The sequence below is a fragment of the Gobius niger genome (assembly GCF_951799975.1).
Source record: "Gobius niger genome assembly, chromosome: 12".
Lineage (NCBI taxonomy): Eukaryota > Metazoa > Chordata > Actinopteri > Gobiiformes > Gobiidae > Gobius > Gobius niger.
The window spans coordinates 25227429-25248468 of record NC_136863.1 but is presented as its reverse complement, the minus strand read 5'-3'; the positions used below and the strand labels follow the sequence as shown (position 1 = coordinate 25248468).

General features: G+C 41.7%; 1 protein-coding gene across 6 annotated transcripts in view; it reads right to left on the bottom strand.

The window, feature by feature from the left end:
* magi2b (membrane associated guanylate kinase, WW and PDZ domain containing 2b) overlaps positions 1-21040 on the bottom strand; it is a 173466-nt gene that overhangs the window by 44403 nt on the left and 108023 nt on the right. For all 6 annotated transcript variants that reach the window (XM_079568557.1, XM_079568559.1, XM_079568558.1 and 3 more), the window contains exon 7: positions 6431-6488. In XM_079568557.1, coding sequence (XP_079424683.1) covers positions 6431-6488 — 58 coding nt within the window. The remainder of the gene's footprint in view (positions 1-6430; positions 6489-21040) is intronic.

The window sequence follows — 21040 nt, the reverse complement described above, 5'->3', positions numbered from 1 at the left end:
CCGTTAGACCAAAAAGCTCCAGTAGGGGGCGGTATCCAAAAACCACAGTGAGTGCGTGCAGATAATGAGCCGCTTCAGCACAAATGCAGCTGAACTCACAGCTAAACCAATGGGCGCTGGCTGCTCTGCTTTATGACCACGACACTGGGGGCTGCCATTGCTCCACAATTGCTGTAGTACCTCCATATCGCCACTAGGCCCCCATTGAAAAGCATTGCAGTTTAGACACCTTAAAAACAACTTTAACGCCTGGTTTCAATTTTTTCAACACTAGACTAGGCCAGATATTCCTCCTGAGATAACGCTGGGTTAGTCACAATTTATGAAACCATGTTGGTTTTCGTAAGAAGAATTTTTGAAATCTCGTACTTAATGAGGGTCGGACTGCTAGCATTGGAGCAGCGCGAGCTACACGTCACGCAAGGGCCGAGTCTACGGTGAAGATCCCGGTGAAGATCTTTCCTAAAAAATGCCCTTTTTAGGAACATGCTTCGTCAGAGCTGGGGAGGGGGAGTCTGTAAATCCTCCATGAATTCCCTTCTCGACCGTGGTCATTATGGTAAACGGGGAGGAGTGAGCAGAAGACGTCCATTTTTACAGTCTATGAGCTAAACTAAACCGGATATAAACCTGGACTAAACTGGGACTGAATAAGACACTGGAGTTTTTAGGCATAACATAGCAGTGACAACAAGAAAGTCATTTAGGGGTTGTTTACGTGAGTGCTCACTCTGTATTAGACATTTTGGGTACAGTTTTGCTATATGATTAGTGACAGAGTGAGCACTCGCACTGTGTAAAGATCTTTGACGTGTGAAGTGCTTTTGCTTTGCCACAGCGCAAAAAAAAAAAGAAAGTTCAGCTCAGGAGGTAATAATGTCCTTTCTCTCTTTTTATCGCTGCTTAACTCTTTATAGGGAAAGTGACTATTTTGGGTCATTTCCACACACTCTACATATGCCTCCCTGCTGCACATCTGTAAGGTAAAGAAGTATGAAGTCCTCACTCAGCCAATCAGAAGAGATCACCCTGCATTTGACCAATCAGCAGAGGCCAAACGCTCTAAACTTCCTGTTTTCGCTGAAGTCTGAAAAAGTCTGGCTAAATTCATGGTACATTTCTTTACATAACTGGAAAACCAACCTAAAGTTAATTAGTTTTGTCCATATTAGGACATGCTCATTGCACCTATAATTCATACTTACAGTATTTTCTTGACAAAAGAACCAAAAGAACCTAGGACTATGTTTTTATGTTGCCAAAGGTTATTTTTAGTTCATTTTTTAGGCAAACAATATTGGCGGTGACTGACCATGCCCACTGACCGTAAAACACATAAGGCATAATCACGTGACAAAAACACCATCAATATGACAAAACACAACATCTCCTGAATACCAGCACCCCGGAGACCTGAAAGTACTTTTTGTACATTTTAGATATAAACCTTTGTATTCTTTTTACCCCTTAAAGGCCAATGAACTAAAGATGGTAACTTTGCGGGGTTTTTTTTACCTCTTAAGGGCATTATGGTAACTTCACTCACATTGATTTTCTGTGAAAAAGGTTCCAACAGAAATAAACTTGTGCTATGTCCCCAAATAACACTCTTAATTTGAAATAATTTATTTCAAAGTATTTCAATGAGTGCATATGACAGGTTGTCAAGTTTTTGCAATTCTTCTTGATTTGGTGGAATAATACCTGTGTTCAGGAAAATATCACAGTTTTACACCCATAAAATATCAGCTTGTGGAGAATTTTTTTGTTGAAATAACAGGAATCAGTCCTTAGCAACACCTTAGCAACAGTAGAACGCACTGAAAAAACAGCAGGTATCTGATAGACTTGATTTTTTCTAATATTCTTGATCCAATTTTATGATTAGCTATATTTACATTAGTCAGCCATTAGCTGCATAAATGCACTTCTAGTGGAGTATTCTTCAGCTCAGATGTACTTTGTTTTACTTAATAATGTTTATACAATTCTTTGCATTCATTATAAAGGTTGCATATTTGAAAATGCACCTTATTTAGTTTCTCTTTTATATTGTGAGGTTGGTTGCTTCTCCTTCACTTGCGCAGTGTGTAAAGTGTAAACAGAAATGCTGACTGGACACATGAGCATCTGCATTTGGAGAAACAGTGGAATAACAGGAGTCAACTGTGCAGGACGAGATCGCTTTTCTCACCATACTTTACCAGGATGGATGTTTTAGCTGCGGTGTGGAGCAGTGGGCCACTGGGACCAAGAAGCCGATGTTTTCAAAAACTTTGACATTATTTGTGGGCTACGTTTACACAATGGTGAGAAATGTAACCTTTTGTTTTTCTGCATGTTTAGTGAATCAGCAGTTGGCTGTAAGATGCTGCTGCTCTGTGCTGGTAAAACTGTGAGCACTGTGTGCATGGTTCAAAGAGAGAAGCTACAACCGATGTTTATCCACATCAGGCTACAGACGGTGTGTGTTTAGCTGAGGCCAGGGCCTGCATGCTAACGGATGCTAGCAGTGTTTTTATTTCCAGTCAAATCCTGCTGTTTATGGAAGGATCACGGCACAGATCCATGTGTGATCTGATATATCGGTTTGTGTTTGTGAGCCATTGTTTCACATTTGTAAGCGTGTAGATGTCATCTCCTGGTGTTAGCTTTGGCTACTGTGTGTGCTACACTGTGTAGAGGCCAGGTTTAACATCAGCCATTGTCATATCATATTGTCATATCTCTACCATGAGCTAATGCAAAGCAGAAACAAACTAATCCTGAATGAATCTGTGTGCGTTCCTAGCACAGGCCTCCATCCATTATACTGAGACCTTTTTAAATGTCAGTGCTCAACATTTGCTCTGATCGTTGATCCTCCTTAGTCTGTGAAAAAAAAAAAAAACACTGTATAGCTCCCAAAAATAGTATTTATTACTTAGACCAAATGTTTGATTTGGGGCTTTGGCTCTTCCTCAGACATGTCAGACACACTTTTATTCTTATTCTTGTGTTCCCCACTCTAATTCAGACTGGATGTGCGTGTTTTTTTCATTTTGTCCCAGGTTCATGGTGATATAGCTGTGGTTCGCTAAGTGTTTGTGGGAGAGAGACAGTTTACAGTTTATTTGGACAAATTATTTGGACAAGTTGACAATTCGCAGTTTTGTTCTACGTCACTTCCATGGCCAATGAGGAAGTGATTTTTTTTCCCAAAATATATTTTTTTAGGCCAAATTCAGGGAAATTTTTTAACATGAATCTTAAAGTAGTACTAAGTAACGTGTTTACCTTAATAAATCCTTTTTGTAGTCTCTGTGGGGGTAATACAAGTGTTTATGGGATGATTGGAAGGTCTTTCATCTCCCCCTGGTGTCTCTGGTCAGAAAACCATGTTTGCAACTTGAGTGCACCGGAGCCACCAATACACACTAATAGAATCACGAAGAAGAATCTAGCATGCTAATAGGCAAAGCTAACTGCGGGCTAGCGTCACTTTAAACAGTATTTACAGCCAAGTTTGAGTGAAAAAAATTATTTCCATTGTGTAATTGGACGTACAATATCCCTCTCTCCCTTCGCCTTTTCTGTCAGCGTAGTATTTACTCTCCAAGACAATTAATAAGTTAAAAAAATCGCAACTTGCTACGACACCTGCAGTTGCGCTTATGGCCTCTAGGGGCAAGAGTTACTTAGTACTGCTTTAAATTAACTACGTTTTGGTGAAATGGGTCTAATTTTGCTAATTTTTTCGGGCTTTTGCGGTGGCTGCACCAAAATTATGGAATGAGTTGCCCTTGCACATAAGACAGGCTTCTTCTGTGCCTGTTTTTAAATCTGTTCTTAAAACGCACTTTGGCTTTTAACACAGCTTGAGTTTTTGACATTTTACCAGATTTTATTCACTTGTATTTGATGCACCTTTTGTATTGTATTTTATGTTATGTTTGACCTTTGTAGCACTTTGGTCAACTCAGTTGTTTTAAAGTGCATTATAAATAAAGTTGCCATTGCCATTGCCATTGCCATTGCCATTGCCAATTTGTCACATGCACTTTAAGAGGAAATTCTGCTCAAAACATGAATGCATGTGCCTAACACATGCATTCATGGTAGGCACATTCATGTGAGACGGTGGAGGGAAGAGGGTGAAGGGGAGAGGGTGAAGGGGAGAGACGGTGAAGGGGAGGGGGGAGAGGGTGAAGGGTAGAGACGGTAAAGGGTAGAGACGGTGAAGGGGAGGGGGTGAAGGTGAAGAGGAGAGATGGTGAAGGGGAGGGGGGGACAGATGATCAAATTCAATACTTTTTAATGATTTAAGACCCTGCGATATCATCATAAACATCATCAACTGCCAATTAAGGGGACATGGCCCAACCCTAATCTAAGCCCGCCATTCCTGTTCATGGAAGGGTTCTCCTTCTTTCACTCCTCGTTCAAACCAACGTTTTTCTTCAGACAAAATCTTTGACCTCTCCGCCCTCAAAGGAGTGCTTGGTGGCTTTGAGGTGGACAGCAGACTGAGGGCCGCTTGTGCTTCTTCTGAAACACCTGTTTAGTTCTACAATATAATGTTCTTTGCATTCTTCCTCTTTGCAACAAATAGAATAAACCACATTACTTTGTGGCTCGGGGCTTTGTCTTTGGGATGAACTCATTTTTGCCTCAGTGTATTCACTGGTTTGTGGCACACTGTAATCCTGTGTTGTCGCTGAAGTTTCTCTGAGGCCCCAGCTACATACGGCAGGGAGACTCCCTTTCTTCTGGGCTCTGTGGTCTGTCTGTCCTGTTCTTTTGGTCTTCTCGCCCTTTGTGCTCTAGTGAAAGACCAGTTAGGATAACCACAGCCTGAGAGAGCCCTGTGGACATGTTGCTCCTCTTTGGACTTTCCCTCTGCACTGGTGGGCACCTGTTTAGCTCTACTGTATGTCGGAGTGTCCTAATGACCCCTAGTTTGTGCTGGAGTGGATGGGCCTGGTCGGTGTGTGGCCTCCTGTAAACCTCTGTCTGGAGTTGTCTGTTTTCACCTATGATCACTTTACAGTCTGAAAAGGCAAGTTGGCTCCCATTAGCATCCTCCCCAGTAAATTTCATGCTGGGGTCTACCGAATTGATGTGAGCTGTAAAATGTGCCACTTCCTTCTCTTTCATTTTGACCCACATGGTCCTATGGCCCACAGGCCGGATGCCGTATGTTTGACACCCCTGATAGACCAATACAGACCACAATGCATTGCGAGAGTCGGAGGAGAACAGAGACAGGTCTTTGACTTTAACACAACATGACTGAATGAAAACAGCTGTTTTTATTCACGTGTTCCATATTTTTCATGAATAAAAAAAAGTTAAATAAAACGTTAAATGACTGATAGCTTCCTCTCTCAGGCAGAAAGGCAATAATCCAAGCCGTTTGCTGGTCTTGATTAGTCTTGATCGCAGAAATACATTATTCCCAAAGTTTAAAGCAGCTGTAGTCACTCACTCCACACACACCAGGCTCACTAAGTGAGCAACATGTCCAAATAAGCCGAATGCCCATCTCGGGTCGCCCATTGCATTATGGGTAATGGAATTTATTTTGACTACCAAACAATATTGATAGTTAGTGTAAAGCAACGAAGAAAGCTCTGATTTTTTATATGGTTTTAACCTCTGGAAAGTTGATGATTTAATGCGTATATAGTGCGGGCCTACAGTTGCGAATATTAAAGATAACACAAACATTTCACCACTCATAGTTAGTGGCTGTGTGAAGCAGTTTGTGGTGAAACAAATGAGTTTGCTGTTTTTAAATCACAATTGTTTGTTGCTTTATTTGTCATATTTATACATGAACTGTACAACAAAATAAAAATTATGAAAAAAGAAAGTACCAAAATGACCCTGATCCAAAGTTTACACCCCCCCGTTCTGTGTGTTGACCCTTTAGCATCAATGACAGCTGGGAGTCTTTTGTGGTGGTGGTTCTGTATATGACCTCATGATAAAGCGTCCCATTTCTCTTGATCAGGGTCATTCTAGTCCTTTCAGTTGTTTGACAATAAATGGCTTCACACAACCACTAACTATGAGTGAAAAAAAAATCTTTTGTGTTTTCTTTCATATTCTTTGAAAAACAGGAAAGAAAAGGGGTGTCAGAACAGCTAGTGATGGGTTCATCTATAATGAGGGGTTTGTTTCAAAGAGTCGAGCTGCTTTGGTGTTTAGCTGTTTCTTGTATCCGTTCATCCGTACATTTGAGTAAAGATTCATAACACCAGAAGAAAAAGGTTGGACTCTTTCCGTTCATTAAAAGAACCATTTAAGATTGCAACAGATGATGACGTTTAGTTGTTCCGATGTGCTCAACGGCATTTTAGAGTGAGGTATAACAAGATGAGATTTTACTCATCTCTAATTCATGACCAGTAAACCGCTGATAGATCCGAGCCTACGGGGGACTTACTCTACATAGTAGCTTCCGTAGATAGGGTCGTCGATCTTCTCCCAGCCATAGGGCAGTTCTGTGGAGGAAACAGAAAAAAACAAGATGGAGTCAGCTGGCGTTCAGACTGAGAGTGAGAGAATGAGAGTGTTTGGGCTCTAAATTAAAGGGCCGGGCTCAGACAACATAAATCTCAGCCAGACGCTCCCAAAGTGCCGCTTTAATGAGCAGAGACCAGACTTCGATCTGAGGGATTCACACAACACACCCGTCACAGATGTCGATACAAACAGGATGGGACAGAGGGATGTTCCCAGACCACTCTTCTCACACTGGCTACCACCCCTGTGAGCGTTAAAGCTCTCCTAGGAGCTCCACACAGGCCTGCTCCTGACGGGTCGCCCCAGGGACATGAAAGGATGGGTCAAATGCAGAGACAAATTTCCCACAGGGGACAATAAAGTATACCTTTCACTTTGACCTTAACCAGGTGGAGACCGGCATATGAATAGATAGGGCCGATTCAAACCCGTCTGTCCAGAGGTGGGCACTAGGCACTAGGACTTAGGGCTGCATGATTCAGACAAAAAACCTAACTGCGTTATTTGACACATTTAAAAGTATAAACTGCTAAAATGATGAGTGAAGGAAGTCGTGTTAGTCTGTCAAACAATACAGTATGTACTCTCCACATTAGAACGATACACAATAATCTACTTTCAAAAATGTTTGGAGGACAGCGCCCTCCTCTGGAAAAGCTGTCTCCCAGAGTACCTCTGGGAGACAGCCATGTGACTAAAATCTGTCCGGGATGGAATCACAAAGCGTCCATTAAAACAGAATCTGCTTTACGGAAACTCAAACCTTTTATCTGTTGCAGCTGAACCTGAGATCAGTGGCTCCACTATTCTGATCGGGTGACATCGATCACTCAAATGCCAGAGACAGAAGAATAAAACAAAACCTCAGCCTCTGGAGGTTTGGTTATTGCAGTAGTTTAAACCTTGTGATTTGATATTGTTGGAATTTAGACACTGATAGTGAGACTCGTGTCCTTGGTGATTTTGGACTTCACTAAAGAAGTAAAAGATTGCTTTATGGAGAACTAGTAACATTCATTGAAGCAGAAACCTAAACCTAAGGAGAATGAGGAGAACATACTTGAACGTTCTTCGATCATCAGAAAACATGATGTAAATCCTGACGGGTCCAGCTGTCTCTCCCCTGGTGTGACCTCTGCTGGAGTGAGGAGCATTTAACTGTTTGAAACTCTTTGTATGACAGAGAGGCATTAACTGGTCAGTTCAAAGAGAGAACGGACAGGAGTGCGGTCAGCTCTAAAACTCAGCGCCCGAGAAACAATGTTTTGGATTATTGACATACTGTAGAAAGCCTTTATGTCAATTCTTCTATGGGTTTTAAGCTGTAATGGATTCACCTAATCACCTAAATTAGACTTGGATCATTGTGGGATCTTGACAAAGTAGTACTGGTTGTACTCAGATGGATTGGGCTCATAAGCTAGAGTGAGAGCAGGGTGGATGTGAACACACAACACTTGTAGAAATGTATGAATGTAGCAGAGAAACTACACTGTTACTACCAGGGATTAAAGGCAAAAAAAAAGAAAGGAAAAAAAAAGTTAATGATTGCGACTTTGTCCATTTCGCGTCTGCCTGTGAGATAAATCATGCAGTAGCAGGACTTTCGCGGTCCGCCACAGATGGACAACGTGTGTTCCTGTCTTCATCGTTACAAAGGGCTTGACCTGAACACCAGTTCAGTTGTGGATGTTTGTAAAGTGGACGATGAAGCTGATGGAAACTGCCCTGCACCGGTCAACACGCTAAGCCTCGCTCTCTGGGCTCTAACTTCACCAAATAACATCAGAATCATTCATCTGACAGGTGCCTTTTTCTTCCTTTCTCCCCTGACTTCATTCGATACGTCTTTGTGGGAAATTTACAAGTGCAGAGATGCTCTTTGTGAAGTTAATGGTAAAAGAGTTTTGTTTATAAAGCGCGAGGTCTGGACAGCACAGCGGCTCAGGTGTTTGGTCAGCCCTTATTTATTATGTCTATGGTCAGCCGTCTGCCCGCTCAGTGCACAGGAGCAATGGCTGAGCAGGAGATAGTCCTGTTGTTTGATAAGCACTGGTCTTGGTTCAGTTGGTCCTCACATGTAAGTCTATTATTCTGTATTAGGCCTTTGGTCAGGTTTATGTGATTTAGTCCTGCTTTAGTGCCTGACCGGCCCAGTGCCCAAAGACCTCCGACAAATCTCCCCAGTGAAAAAAGTCATTGAAGAGCCCTGCTGTAAGCAATGCTGACTGTGAAAGAGGACTTTCTCAAATGAACAACATAATAACCAGCCAGCGATCAGAATAGTTAATAAGTGATGTTTCAGCACTCATGTTCCTTCCTTTGAATAAGTGGATCCTGACAAATATGTCAAAAAATGGACTCTTCTTAGACGTAGGACTGCAGACCACCATGCCTGCCTGAGAGGAAAGCTGAGGAAGCACACAGTTCAGCATACAGGCCTATTTGGGAATTGTTGTGAAAAAACTTTAAACATGTGGTACTTGTAATGAATAATAGCTTAATAGATTATAAAAACAAAAAAATAATTCCGTATCCTGAATCATGATATTCTTTACTATTGTTGTTAGAGAATTAACACTGGTTTTGGAGAGGATAGATGAAGAACAGGCAGCAGTCTGGATATCTTATACAGGAGATGTTTATTCACCATCGATGTGCGACCCAGAGACATGAACTCAAGACATTGCGCCAGTCCTACCATTGAAGTCTGTTTGTGCTTCCACAGAAAAAGGATAAATACCCTCTCAGGGCGTCAGACTGATACACAAGCAAACATTCAGTGGCAGAGAGTCTGAGCACCACAGTCAAGGCTACGACAGAGATAGTACGACTGTACAGCCTGACCCAGTATGATAAATAGTGTTTTAATGTTATCCTCTGACAACTGTGAGTGGGTCTGGCAAAAGCAGAATTTGTTCATTTAAGATTGTAAAAACCTGATAAAGGATGTCTAAAAATAATTCAAGGCATTCAAAAATGTTGGAAAATAAAATAATGACAATATTAAATACCTTGTATTGTGCAGTATGAATACTATATACTGTTCAGAAGAACCAAAGACTGCATGTTAGTACATAGGTACATACAAATATAAAATGTAGCGCGTATCCTAATGCTTGTTAGAGTTCCACCACATCCCAAATTCCACTTGAACCACTGGTTCCCACGACTACACCGTGAGCGGTCTGATGATAAAGAATAAATATACACATATAACATGCCTCCACACTGTGATTGGAGCTTCTCCTCCGCTGGCACAGTTACATGTACAAACCACTTACACCACAAAGCTTTGGTTTCTCCAGTGTCCCTCCCATCTCTCTGCTTGGACGGCAGCCATGATGTTGTGTTAATTGTCTCCTCCTCGGCCCCTCTTTTGCCTGACTCTTCCTCTCTTCTATCTCTCCTTTCCGCCGGAGAACTGGGTCAAGCAGACTCTGGTTAGACTCCATTGCTCACTCTCTGGGTTCACTTTTCTATGGAGCCACTGCTCGTCGGATATCAGACTTTGGCTCTCTTTAACTAAAGCATTACAGGGGAAAATCGGAGCTAACATGCAACAATACACGCCCACACACTGCCATCTGTTCGTGCCTGAGGAGAAGCCACCGCTGCAGGCCGGAGGAGCTTGATAACCTGCTCTCAAAGGGTTCATGTTTCCTGCTCAAAGGTCTTCATATTGTAAATGAGTAAGACAGCTCTTAGAAGTACTGTAGCTAGCATCTGGAACAGCAAATCAACCAGAGCCGACAAACACATCAGTCGTTGTTTGAAAATGGAGCAAACTGCGATCTTTGGGTCATTCATCTCTCGCCAAATTCCACGTGTCATTACAAGCACATGTGCTGTGTTCACTTATGGGCCTGTCACGCCTTGACGACTTAGCCCGCGTATGCCGACGTCCCAGAATTTCCTAAAATGCTGAACTTCCTTTGTATTTTTCAGTTTTATTTATTTATTTAGTTTTAAGTGGGACAATGTACATTAATGAACATTAGGACAATGTAAATGTACCCGAATTAGCCAAAAGGCTAGTTTTCACCGGTAGTCCCCCTGCCAGATCTCATAAGGCAACCTAAGAAGAGTAATTAAAAAATCACATACTACAGTAAAATACAATATAAAATGGAACAGTGTAGCAGACATAACAATAAGATAATCACATAACTTATATACACACACTCAAATAGTAGTTTAGTGTTCACAGATTTGCGTCTCAACTAGCCATTTTTTGGCACTCAATTTAAAAGACTGATAAGATGGAGCCTCTCTTATTGATGGAGGTACTGTGTTCCAGTGATGGGAGGCAGTGAAGGAGAAAACAGTCTGACTGAATGCAGATTTCCTCAAGGGGATTCTGCAGTCTCCTCTGGTGGTGCCTCTGGTGCTTCGGTTTGACTGGACAGTGATGAATGTGGAAATAGGGGGTGGAGCTAAATTGTGCAAAATTTTGTAAACTGAACAGATATGGGGAAACTTAAGTAGATTGTCCCAGCTTAACAGCCTGTGTTTCTGTAAAATGTGACAATGGTGAAAACGTAAGGGTTTTTTATCAAGGACTTTCAGTGCTTGTTTGTATAATGATTCCAGCGGTTTTATAGTTGATTTGTGAGTGTTGGACCAGCACGTTAGACAATATATGATGTGACTAAGAATGAGTGAATGGAAGAACATCTTTGCTGCTCGCATTGATAAGTTGTTCCTAATGAATCTGAAATTCGAAAGGGAGTATTGAATCTTAGTCCTAACTGTTTTAACGTGATGCTTGAAACTGAAATGGGAATCAATATGTAAACCTAAATATTTATACTTGGTTACTAATTCTAACCGCTGTCCTGAGATACAAATATCAGATTGAGGGTTTAAATGATTTTTAGAGAAAAACATAGCTACGGTTTTTGAGATATTCAGCTGCAGACAGCAGCGATTCAGCCAGGATGTAATCTTTGACATAGCTTCTGTTAATTTAATTGCAACATCATCTGGAGTTTTGCCGTGTGTGAAGACGACAGTGTCATCAGCATACATGAGTGTCTCACACTGGTCACAGACGGAGGGCAGGTCATTAATATACAGGCTGAATAAAATTGGTCCAAGTATAGAACCTTGTGGAACCCCAGTGTTCAACTGTAGGGATATTGATTTTTGGTTATCGACCTTTACAAGTTGAGAGCGGCCGGATAAGTAGGACATGATCAATTGACTAAAATCATCTGAAAAGTTAAAAAGTTGGAGCTTATTCAATAAAACAGCGTGGTTAACAGTGTCAAAGGCTTTTCTCAAATCAAGAAAAACAGCGCAAACGGTTCCCCCTTTATCCATCATTCCCTTAACTTTTTCCATAAAATAACAGGTTGCAGATTCGGTAGAGTGTTTTTTTCTAAATCCAAATTGCATTGGATGCAGTGTGATTGAAGCATCATTAACATGGTCAATGATTTGTTGAGAGATTATTTTTTCAAGTATCTTAGAAACAGCCGGCAAAATGCTGATGGGCCTATAGTTTGAGGTGAGTACAGGATTTCCACCTTTAAACACTGGTGAAACAACTGCAGGTTTCCATATGCTTGGGAATGTTGCTTGCTTTAGTGCCATGTTAATAATGTGTGTCAAAGGAGTCACTATTGATGGAGTAATTTCTTTAAACATAAATGTATCCATTCCATAGATATCTTTTGCTCTGGAGGATCTGAGAGATGCTATTATTCTGGAGACTTCTGTTACATTGACAGGGCATGGGACTAGTGCATGCTCTGTTGTGATAATGGGCTGGGAGATGTTGCTTTGTTCAGTCGAGAAGCTCTGAGCGATGGTTGCGACTGAGTCTACAAAGTAATGATTTTGGATTTTGGGCGTATACATCAAGTATTCATCACGAGTCCACAACTTATGCCCAACGACAGCCTAACTTATAACGCACGACAGTGTAAAGCTCAACGCACACTGGAGCGCGCCACATCACACCACTTCACAGCGGGGGCGGGGCTTTAAACACGTGATCTACAGTGGGAGGAAAAAGTGAGTACACTGTGTGGTATTCTCACATTTTTGCCTAAATTGGTCACTGAATGTGGTCCCACCTTTGTTAAAATCACAAGAATGACTAAACAGTGAACTAACATGATATCATCAATAGAAACATTAATTCACAAGTTTATCACAATATTTTTCAGAAAAACCTGAGACATTCTCAACAGCATGTGAATAAGTAAGTGAACCCCTGATATCTGCTGACTCTTCTTTTGCAGCAGTAACTGCTTTTCTGTAGTTGCAGATCAGACGCTCACAACGATCAGGATGAATCTTGGATCATTCCTCTTTAAACTGCTGCAGTTCAGTGAGATTCATGGGGTATACTTACTCATTCCTCCCTGCCCTGTGAATGTTTACATGTCATGGCCAATAAAAATATGATACGTATATGTAAATGTTTGGATGGTGTTAGATCAAGCAGACACTGTTTAATCATTCCTGTGATTTGGATGAAGATCAGACCACATTTAGTGACCAATTTAGGCAGAAATTTAAGAAATTCGACACGGTGTACTGTGCATTTGTCATAAATAAAAGAAGACACGTGTGTCCGCGTTGTAAAAGAGAGAACAAACGTGGCTCTTTTTTGCAGGTTAACTCATTGACTGCCAATGACATCTATAGACATCAATTGAAATCCGAACGTTGACTGCCAATGACGTCTATAGACGTCCATTAGGTTTTTCAATGGGAACAGCTGCAACATGCCTTGAGCATGTCTGGTTTTAAAATCTTAGTTGTGCTGCCTAATGCTGCCACCTAGTGACTCAATAAAAGAACTACAAGTTATTTTATTGAGTCACTAGGTGGCAGCATTGCTCTTTCGTTCTCTCAGCTTTTTGGTCAGAAAACAGCATTTTGGGTGATTTCACCTATTTTCTACGATTACTAAAGAATGGAAAGAGGTACAAACAAACTTCTTCTTTTAGATGAAAAAAGAGAGTCTAATCTTTCCTTTGGTGGGTTTCGTGTTGACATAGACCTAGACCAACATTTTCTGTGTGTCTTCAAAAAACAGTAAAAATCCTGAAAAACCTCTGGCAGTGGGGAGCTCTCAATGAGTCAATGAGTGGGGTGCGAGTTGGCGACAGACACGAGTTCAACAGGCTTTCCCTGATGCATGAGCCCTGACGACAGTTTCTCTGTCTCCGTGGCTTCTCTCTGTCCGTCACAGGCCAGACCCGCCTCTGTGCCTCTGCAGGATGGTTAAAAGTGTGTGTCTTCCTCCGTGGTGCCACGTCTGGATTCAGCAGAACTGAATCGTGGCACGGGGTCCAGCGGTGTGCGTTCTCTCATAGAAAATAAAGGCGAGCAGAAGTCTAAGCTTTACTGAAATCAAAAGCTATTTCAATAAAAAAAAAAAATCTTAACAGGTCAAGTTATACTTTACCATAGGAGCCCTTGTGTGATAGCAGCTAAAATTCTTAATTCTTAAACTTGTGAGTTTATGGAGAGTTTCTGCTTGGATTTCTTTGCAGGATGTTGGAATAGCCTCCCAGAGCTGCTGTTTGGATGAAAACTGCAGCTCACACGAAAACAGTGTTCCCGCTTACGCGGGTACCATGAACTCTATATTTTCAGAAAGCACTCGCGCATTCCTACCTCATGGTAGAGTTCCAGTCGCCCATTGACTTTTATGGGCCTGTACAATTACAATGTTGATTTTTGCATTATATATGTAAGAAGAAGAGTGCGTTAGTGCGCTCTTTGATAGGAGGCAAGCGCTTTGCGCTCGTTTTGTGGGCTCCGCGCACTTTGGGGCACTCTATACGATTACAAGAGGCCCTTCGCCAGCCCTGATGGCGCTCGGCCGTAATGAACGCGTGTCAACGATCACATAACGTACCTGTAACTGTGGCCCATGTGAGCGGGACATTTGAGCAGACTCTGGCATACATCAAGTATTTCCGTACGCCGTCATGTGCCACCACTCCGCTGCGCGTCGTGGTGTTCTTGACTCCGCGTCGTGTATTATAACCGTCTAATGCACGGCTCCTCGTTGTTTAATCCTTACTGAATCGCCATGGTGTGACACAGTGCTAGTTTCCCTTGTATAATTTGTCAATGTTCAATTCAATTCTGCCACAGGACTCTGGTGTAAAACTAAAATTATTTCCAAAGGTTGTTCAACTTCTTACAGGAACAATAGACCAAAGCGATCCTCAAAAATGAACAAACTACCTGTAGCTCTGCCCTCCGTGCTGCAGAGCCTCGTGCTCTAGCGTGGTGTGCACTCATTAGCATAAAGCTACAATGCAAAGTTTTTGAACTGCAAATTAGCTCTTAAAACAAACGTATTCACACATCATGGCACAGTGGTGCAGTGGTTCAATCAATCACTCAATTAATCAATCAATCAAATGTTATTTGTACAGCGCCTTAAAACAGCCACAAGGTGCACAAGGCGCTTTCCAGTTAGTGCTCGTGCTTCACAGCTCGAAGGTCCCAGGTTCGATTCCCACCTGGACGGGGTATCTGCGTAGGTTTCCTCCGGGTGCTCCACTTTCCCCTACCACTAAAAACATGTACAATAGATGAATCCTCCAGCCAGGTGATTCTGACTATCCTGGCTCCACGTTTGGAGATGGGGCCCCGGGCGCAGCACTGCTGTCGCCCACTGCTCCTGACGGGCCGCCCCAGCGGCAACGACGGATGGGTCAAATGCAGAGGGAACATTTCACTACCTTAACCGTAACCTTACTTTACCAAATTCACACAAATCCAACCAAAATCATTTTAGCTTCATTTGCCACTATGAATTTACCAATTAAATGACTTATAAACTAAATAAATGATTATCAAATATAATAATATAATATGAACTAAACTGCTCACAATATTTGATAAATATACTTTTGTGACACGTTTGTTGTGGTGCCTTGTGTGTTTTCTATTGTAGAAATGGTGTCTTGGGAAACACTGACATAAACATCAACAAAGAGCTGCTGCTTCATAATGGATAAAAGGCTTTAGAAACATTTTACTGAAGGACAAATCTACTTCTACTCCAGTACTCCAGTAAAAATAACTTGGCATTGGGCCTTTATTCTGTGCACATGCCTTAACTACAAGAACACATTCACCTCAGACTGACTCCATCAGTCCTCAGCCGGAGCAGGACGCAGCTGTTATTAAGACACAGGTGTTATGGCATTTCATGATTTGTTTTGGATAATGCCCAACACACAGTGAAATCACACTCCCCTGTTCAGCAGGGGGGCTCTGCATGCTTTAATGTCATTAGCTGTGGATTGGTGCTCCTGATAGAAGCCATGGCTGACACGGCCCAGGGTGAAATGGTGCGTTTCAAAGCACATTACCTCAAACGACCTGCTGATCCTCCGGCACAAACACCGCACATATTTGTACTTCCTAGCACCCAAAATTCACAAGCCACCTTTAAGTGTCAGCCCAAACTCATCCAGTCGCGTGCCCTCCCCCTAAAGAGAGAAGAGACAGTTTCCATAGCAACCACCAGTGAAAGTGTTTTTTTCCCTCGCCGGAGCTGAAGGCTCGGTCTTGTCTTTATTTCCTCAAGCTGAAATACTCAGAGGATGTTTGCAAGTCCGGATTTGTGATGTATTTTAAATAGTCCACCTCTGAGGGCATGTGAGAGGGAAGAGAGTGTCTTGTATCGTTATATTCCTGTCAGAGAAGGGCACTGACGTGTGGCCTATGCAGTATTTCCATCAGGTCTGTAGAGATAATGTGATTTTAATGTTTCTCTCTTTATTATAATCAAACACATTACACAAGGCGCTGCCAAAGAAAATGAAATGAAAGTGCCTTGGAGATAAACCTTTCGTTTTATTTTGTTTGTTTTTGTTCAGTCCAGGACGTGACCTGTGGAGCTCCTCTCTCATAAACTTACAAGCTTTCGGCTTCTTTATTGATTTCCTTTACTTTACAAGGCAAAACATTAAGAACAAATGTTGGCCTGAAAGTGCTTAAAGTGTATTTGAAGTAAGATGATTAATTAACAAATGAACTGAACTATGTTAAATTTGATATTGATCTGTCTTGGACTACAGTGGCTGTACAGTTTCTCCAACAGCGTCCCACAAAGTCCCACAGGCAGCATTAGGTTAGGTGCTCTTAAGAATCACTTTACATATACAAGAAAAAGCTAGTAAGTGTCCTATAATAATTAGGTTTCATTGAGAAGGGCCACAGAAGTTGGAACAAAGGCGTTCTTGAAGAGAGTCGATTCGTGCCTGATCCTGAAGGCAGTACTTCTCCAGGTTCACAGGGGATTTTCCTGGACAGTGCCAGGGCTGTCTTCTCATCAATCACTTGGAGTGGCGGAATCTCTTCAGTTCCAACTATTTCCATTGCCACCGTCACAAGTTTCTGTACATTTGATGTGTCTTCTACAGAGAGTGCTCCAAAGAAGCAGCATCGACTGTTGCCAGCCTGTAACACACTCACAATGACGGCATCGTCTGGAACGTTGGTGATGCTGTTGTTGGGGTGACTATGACCTACACTGGGTCAGAGTCTGTAAATATAAGGACACAGGGCAACCTCTGCAGCGGTGAACACTGCTTCTTCCTCCAGCTGCTAGGAAACAATCCTGCCATGTCTCTCTTTCTGTCTCTTTATGACATCTGCATTGTCATAAAGATCCATTGTAATTCCTTTGCCTGGCTGACTCCTCTTCTCACACAAACATGTGACCAAACAGAAGACACCAACACATGCAATGGACTCATTCAATAAATCATCTCCATATTATCACACAGCAGAAGGAGAGCGCAGGGCCTGTGGAGGTCCTGTCTAGACGGAGTGGAAGTGATGATGGTGATGTAAGGCAGTGGTAATGTTTTTGCACATAAACGCATCAGTCTCTGTCAGTGGACGAAGTCGCCTCATCGCCTCCTCAGCCTGCAACATTTGTCATCCAACTTATGCTCACCAATACGCAGTGTTTACTGTGTGATGTGCTACGATGCTCAGACTGGGCAAAAGAAGCACCAGTGTTTTCACACTGACACATGGTGGAATTACACAAACTCAGGACAGAAGGAAACGCACTCACGATGGACCAGGAAGTCCCAGAGCAACAAGACAATCCACCCCAGGACAAGGGACAAGGGGGATGGACTTCTTTATTTTATTTGAATCTACTTCATGCATACCCTTATAGCTTTATCATTTTAATCTTTTAAAGTGTTTATAGTTTATTATTTATCTAAGTTATATGTTTCATGTTGCACAATGTCAACCAAACTAGGATCTCACACATATTTTTTAGAAACTAGAAGGTCTTGGCTTTCAAATGAGGTCACAATGGCATGTAAGCTCTCTAGTCAATACGCTTTGAGATTTGGATATAAATAGTTGCTAACCCTAACCCTAAGGTGAAGGTAACAAGTTAACAAGTCAGTGGTGCCAAATGTATTTGTTAGACATTTAGTTTTTTTGCTGTTATATGGTTGTATGGTTTTAAATTGGAACACGTACAATCCTGAAATGTGCAGTTTATAAAAGGGGAGCCTCCCATTCTGTTTTTCTCTACTGTAATTTTTTTGGGGAATATCAACACTAAGAACCCCGTGTTCACATCCAAGTACCCCAAAGCTGAAGGATGTTTACCAAATACACCTGACGCAATAAAACTTGCAATACTTTATATGAAAAAGTAAAATCTTTTCTTTAGCACATTATACATTTAGGATGTACAGGATTAACTGTGGTCCCCACACTTCAACACGTTAGATAAGATATGAGAGTACCAAGTGCATTCTCATCAAGGTTTGGTTTTGCTTTATTAGAGGCTAGTTAGAGATAAGATATCTGTACAGCCGAGTCCCAAACTCTGACTCGGCTACACAATAATAATAAACCTACTGATACTTCTTTTATAACATTGATTATGTCTTCTTATTTTTAAATGGATCTTTTTTTGCAAACCAAATATAATGTAAACATTGGTGGGTAACTACTATGAACTAACTGTTCCTCAGGCACTCTAAAGCAGACTACAGTAAATATATTTGTTACAGGTACAAACAATCCCATGGTTGCCTTTATCTGGTGCGTAAGTATGCATGTGTGCTCAGTGTTTGCTGAGACCACTGAATAAAGAAGCAGCGCTTTTGTTTATTTGTGAATGCATTTCTTTGACAGATCAATCGTTTTTTTTTGCTATACCCAGTGTGTTTAATAAGAACCTTCCAGACCTGTGTTTGTTACTGTTTGGGGCTCATGGAGCTGTCTCAGGTTACTACAGCCTAAACCTGCAGACTGGAGCTGGCACAGTGGTTAGCGCTCATGTAGCTCCGAGGACCCAGGTTCAATTCCCACTTGGAGTTTGCATGTTCTCCCCGTGTCTGTGCAGGTTTACAGACCTACAGACCGGGTACTCCGGTTTCCCCTACCACTAAAAACATGTACAATAGGCCAGGATGAATGTAGTGAGTGTGTGAGTGCTTGATGGTGGTCTGAGGGGTCGATGCAGATTGGTAGCTTCGCTAACGTCAGTCTACCCCAGGGCAGCCGTGGCTACAACAGTAGCTTATCACCACAGAGTCTGGAGTGAATGAATAATGACGACAGTGTAGTGCTTTGAGAAACTGGGTACATGTGTAAGCCAATATTATTATTATTATTATTATTATTATTATTATTATTATTATTATTATTATTATTATTATTATTATTATTATTATTATTATTATTATTATTATTATTATTATTATTATTATTATTATCTATAGCCTGTCCGTCCATGGGACTGGGTCTCTCCTTCTGTGGATATCTCCGAGGTTTTTCTTTTCTCCAACTGGGTTTTGGAGTTTGTCCTCTAAGGACGGGGGGCGCCCCGAGGCTCGCCACCATCTGCTGCTGATGCTTATTTGGACATTACCGGAGGGACATTATGTTTGCCTTGACATGTGCCCGGACATTACATTGTTTTGTCTCATGCAGACTTACAGCCTGGGAATCAGTTCCCATTCAGAGCTTTTAAGTTCATTTGTTAATTTTGTTACAATACAAAAGAAACATATAACAAAATTAAACATAAAATAAAATAATTATTGCCAATTGAGAGACCTAATGTGAGTAACATGCTCATATTGTACAGAGAAGTAAATGTAACAGCACGAGGGTGAGTAACAACACAGTGTACACTGTGTACACACAGTATGGTCGATCTGTCTTTGAAGAAGGTCCTGTTAATTTGCGGATATTTGGTGGCTTCTTGTGACACTGCTGCAGCTAATGTTGTGATAAGGATGAATTGGCGATAGATAGTGCAGTCCTAGTGAAAAGAGCAGTTCTGTAGCTTTTCCATACACGGTATGAGCTAGACTTTGCTGGGATGACACCACAGCAGCCATGTTTGCAGACCCGCTGACAGTAGGTGGTGTGTGTGAGGGAGAGATAGAGGAGCAGGGTGATTAGGATTCCTGTCACATTGGGGCTCTCTTTACTGAGCTGAGGCGCAGGATGAAGGAGGGAGAGGAGGGGAGAAGAGGGGAGGAAGGGGAGGTATTGATTCAAACAGGAGCCGGAGAATCACATCACTAATTCTGTGAGTGAAGGCTGGGACAGCAGCAGGGGACTGTACACATCTGATTGGAACACCTCAGAGCAACAGCCTGTACCCAGTCTACTGCAGGCTGTGGCAACAATACCCTGTTTACACACTACACGGTTAGGCTATAAAAAAGGATGTTATGTTCATGTCCTTCCCAGAAAATTAAGAATTTCTCAGAATTGTGGAAAGGATAAATTATTTTGACTTCATCAGGTTTTCTATCTTCATTAATGGCTTCTACTGAATGGCTTATTAACAATAAAGGCTCAGATTTGCCTCCGAGGGTGTGAAGGTCAGTTCTGGGTCAGTTCAAAAGCTTCTACTGACTTGCTTCTTTCAGGTGCTGTTTCTATATTCGCTCTTCAGGAAACAGCTTACTACTGAGTGAGGGAATAAATTGAGTGTTTAAAAAAAAGCAACATTACTACCTTATATTCACAATACTGCAAGAATCTACCTTAACCTTGTCGAAAACATTAGAGAGATATTGGCTAACGACCGGACATCAAAGCATGACACATACAGTATCTAAAAACAAACAAGTATCTATACAGTGAGTGGGTCGCCCACGCTGTGCTAGCGGGACAGCACTCGCACCACAGCTGTCTATGTCTGAACCTACAACAGTTTAGCTGCTCTACTATCCTCGTGACTACCAGGAAATCACAGTTATGAGAACACACTTTCGAAACACAGAGAAACGCTGAGGACTTTGTTATTTAAGTACTTAAATACTATTGTAAAATACAGTTAAAATAAGTCATACAGTCCATTTACTGTATTGTTAAGAGACTTACAATATATAAGTCAGGGTTTCCGTTAGCCGGCTGTAGCCGGCTTTTGGCCGGTTTGAAAAGCAAATGGCCGGTAAAAATTATGTCCATCGGCCAAATTGGCCGATAGTAAAAAAGAGAGAATATAGAAAAAATATATTAAACATGTCACCTAAGT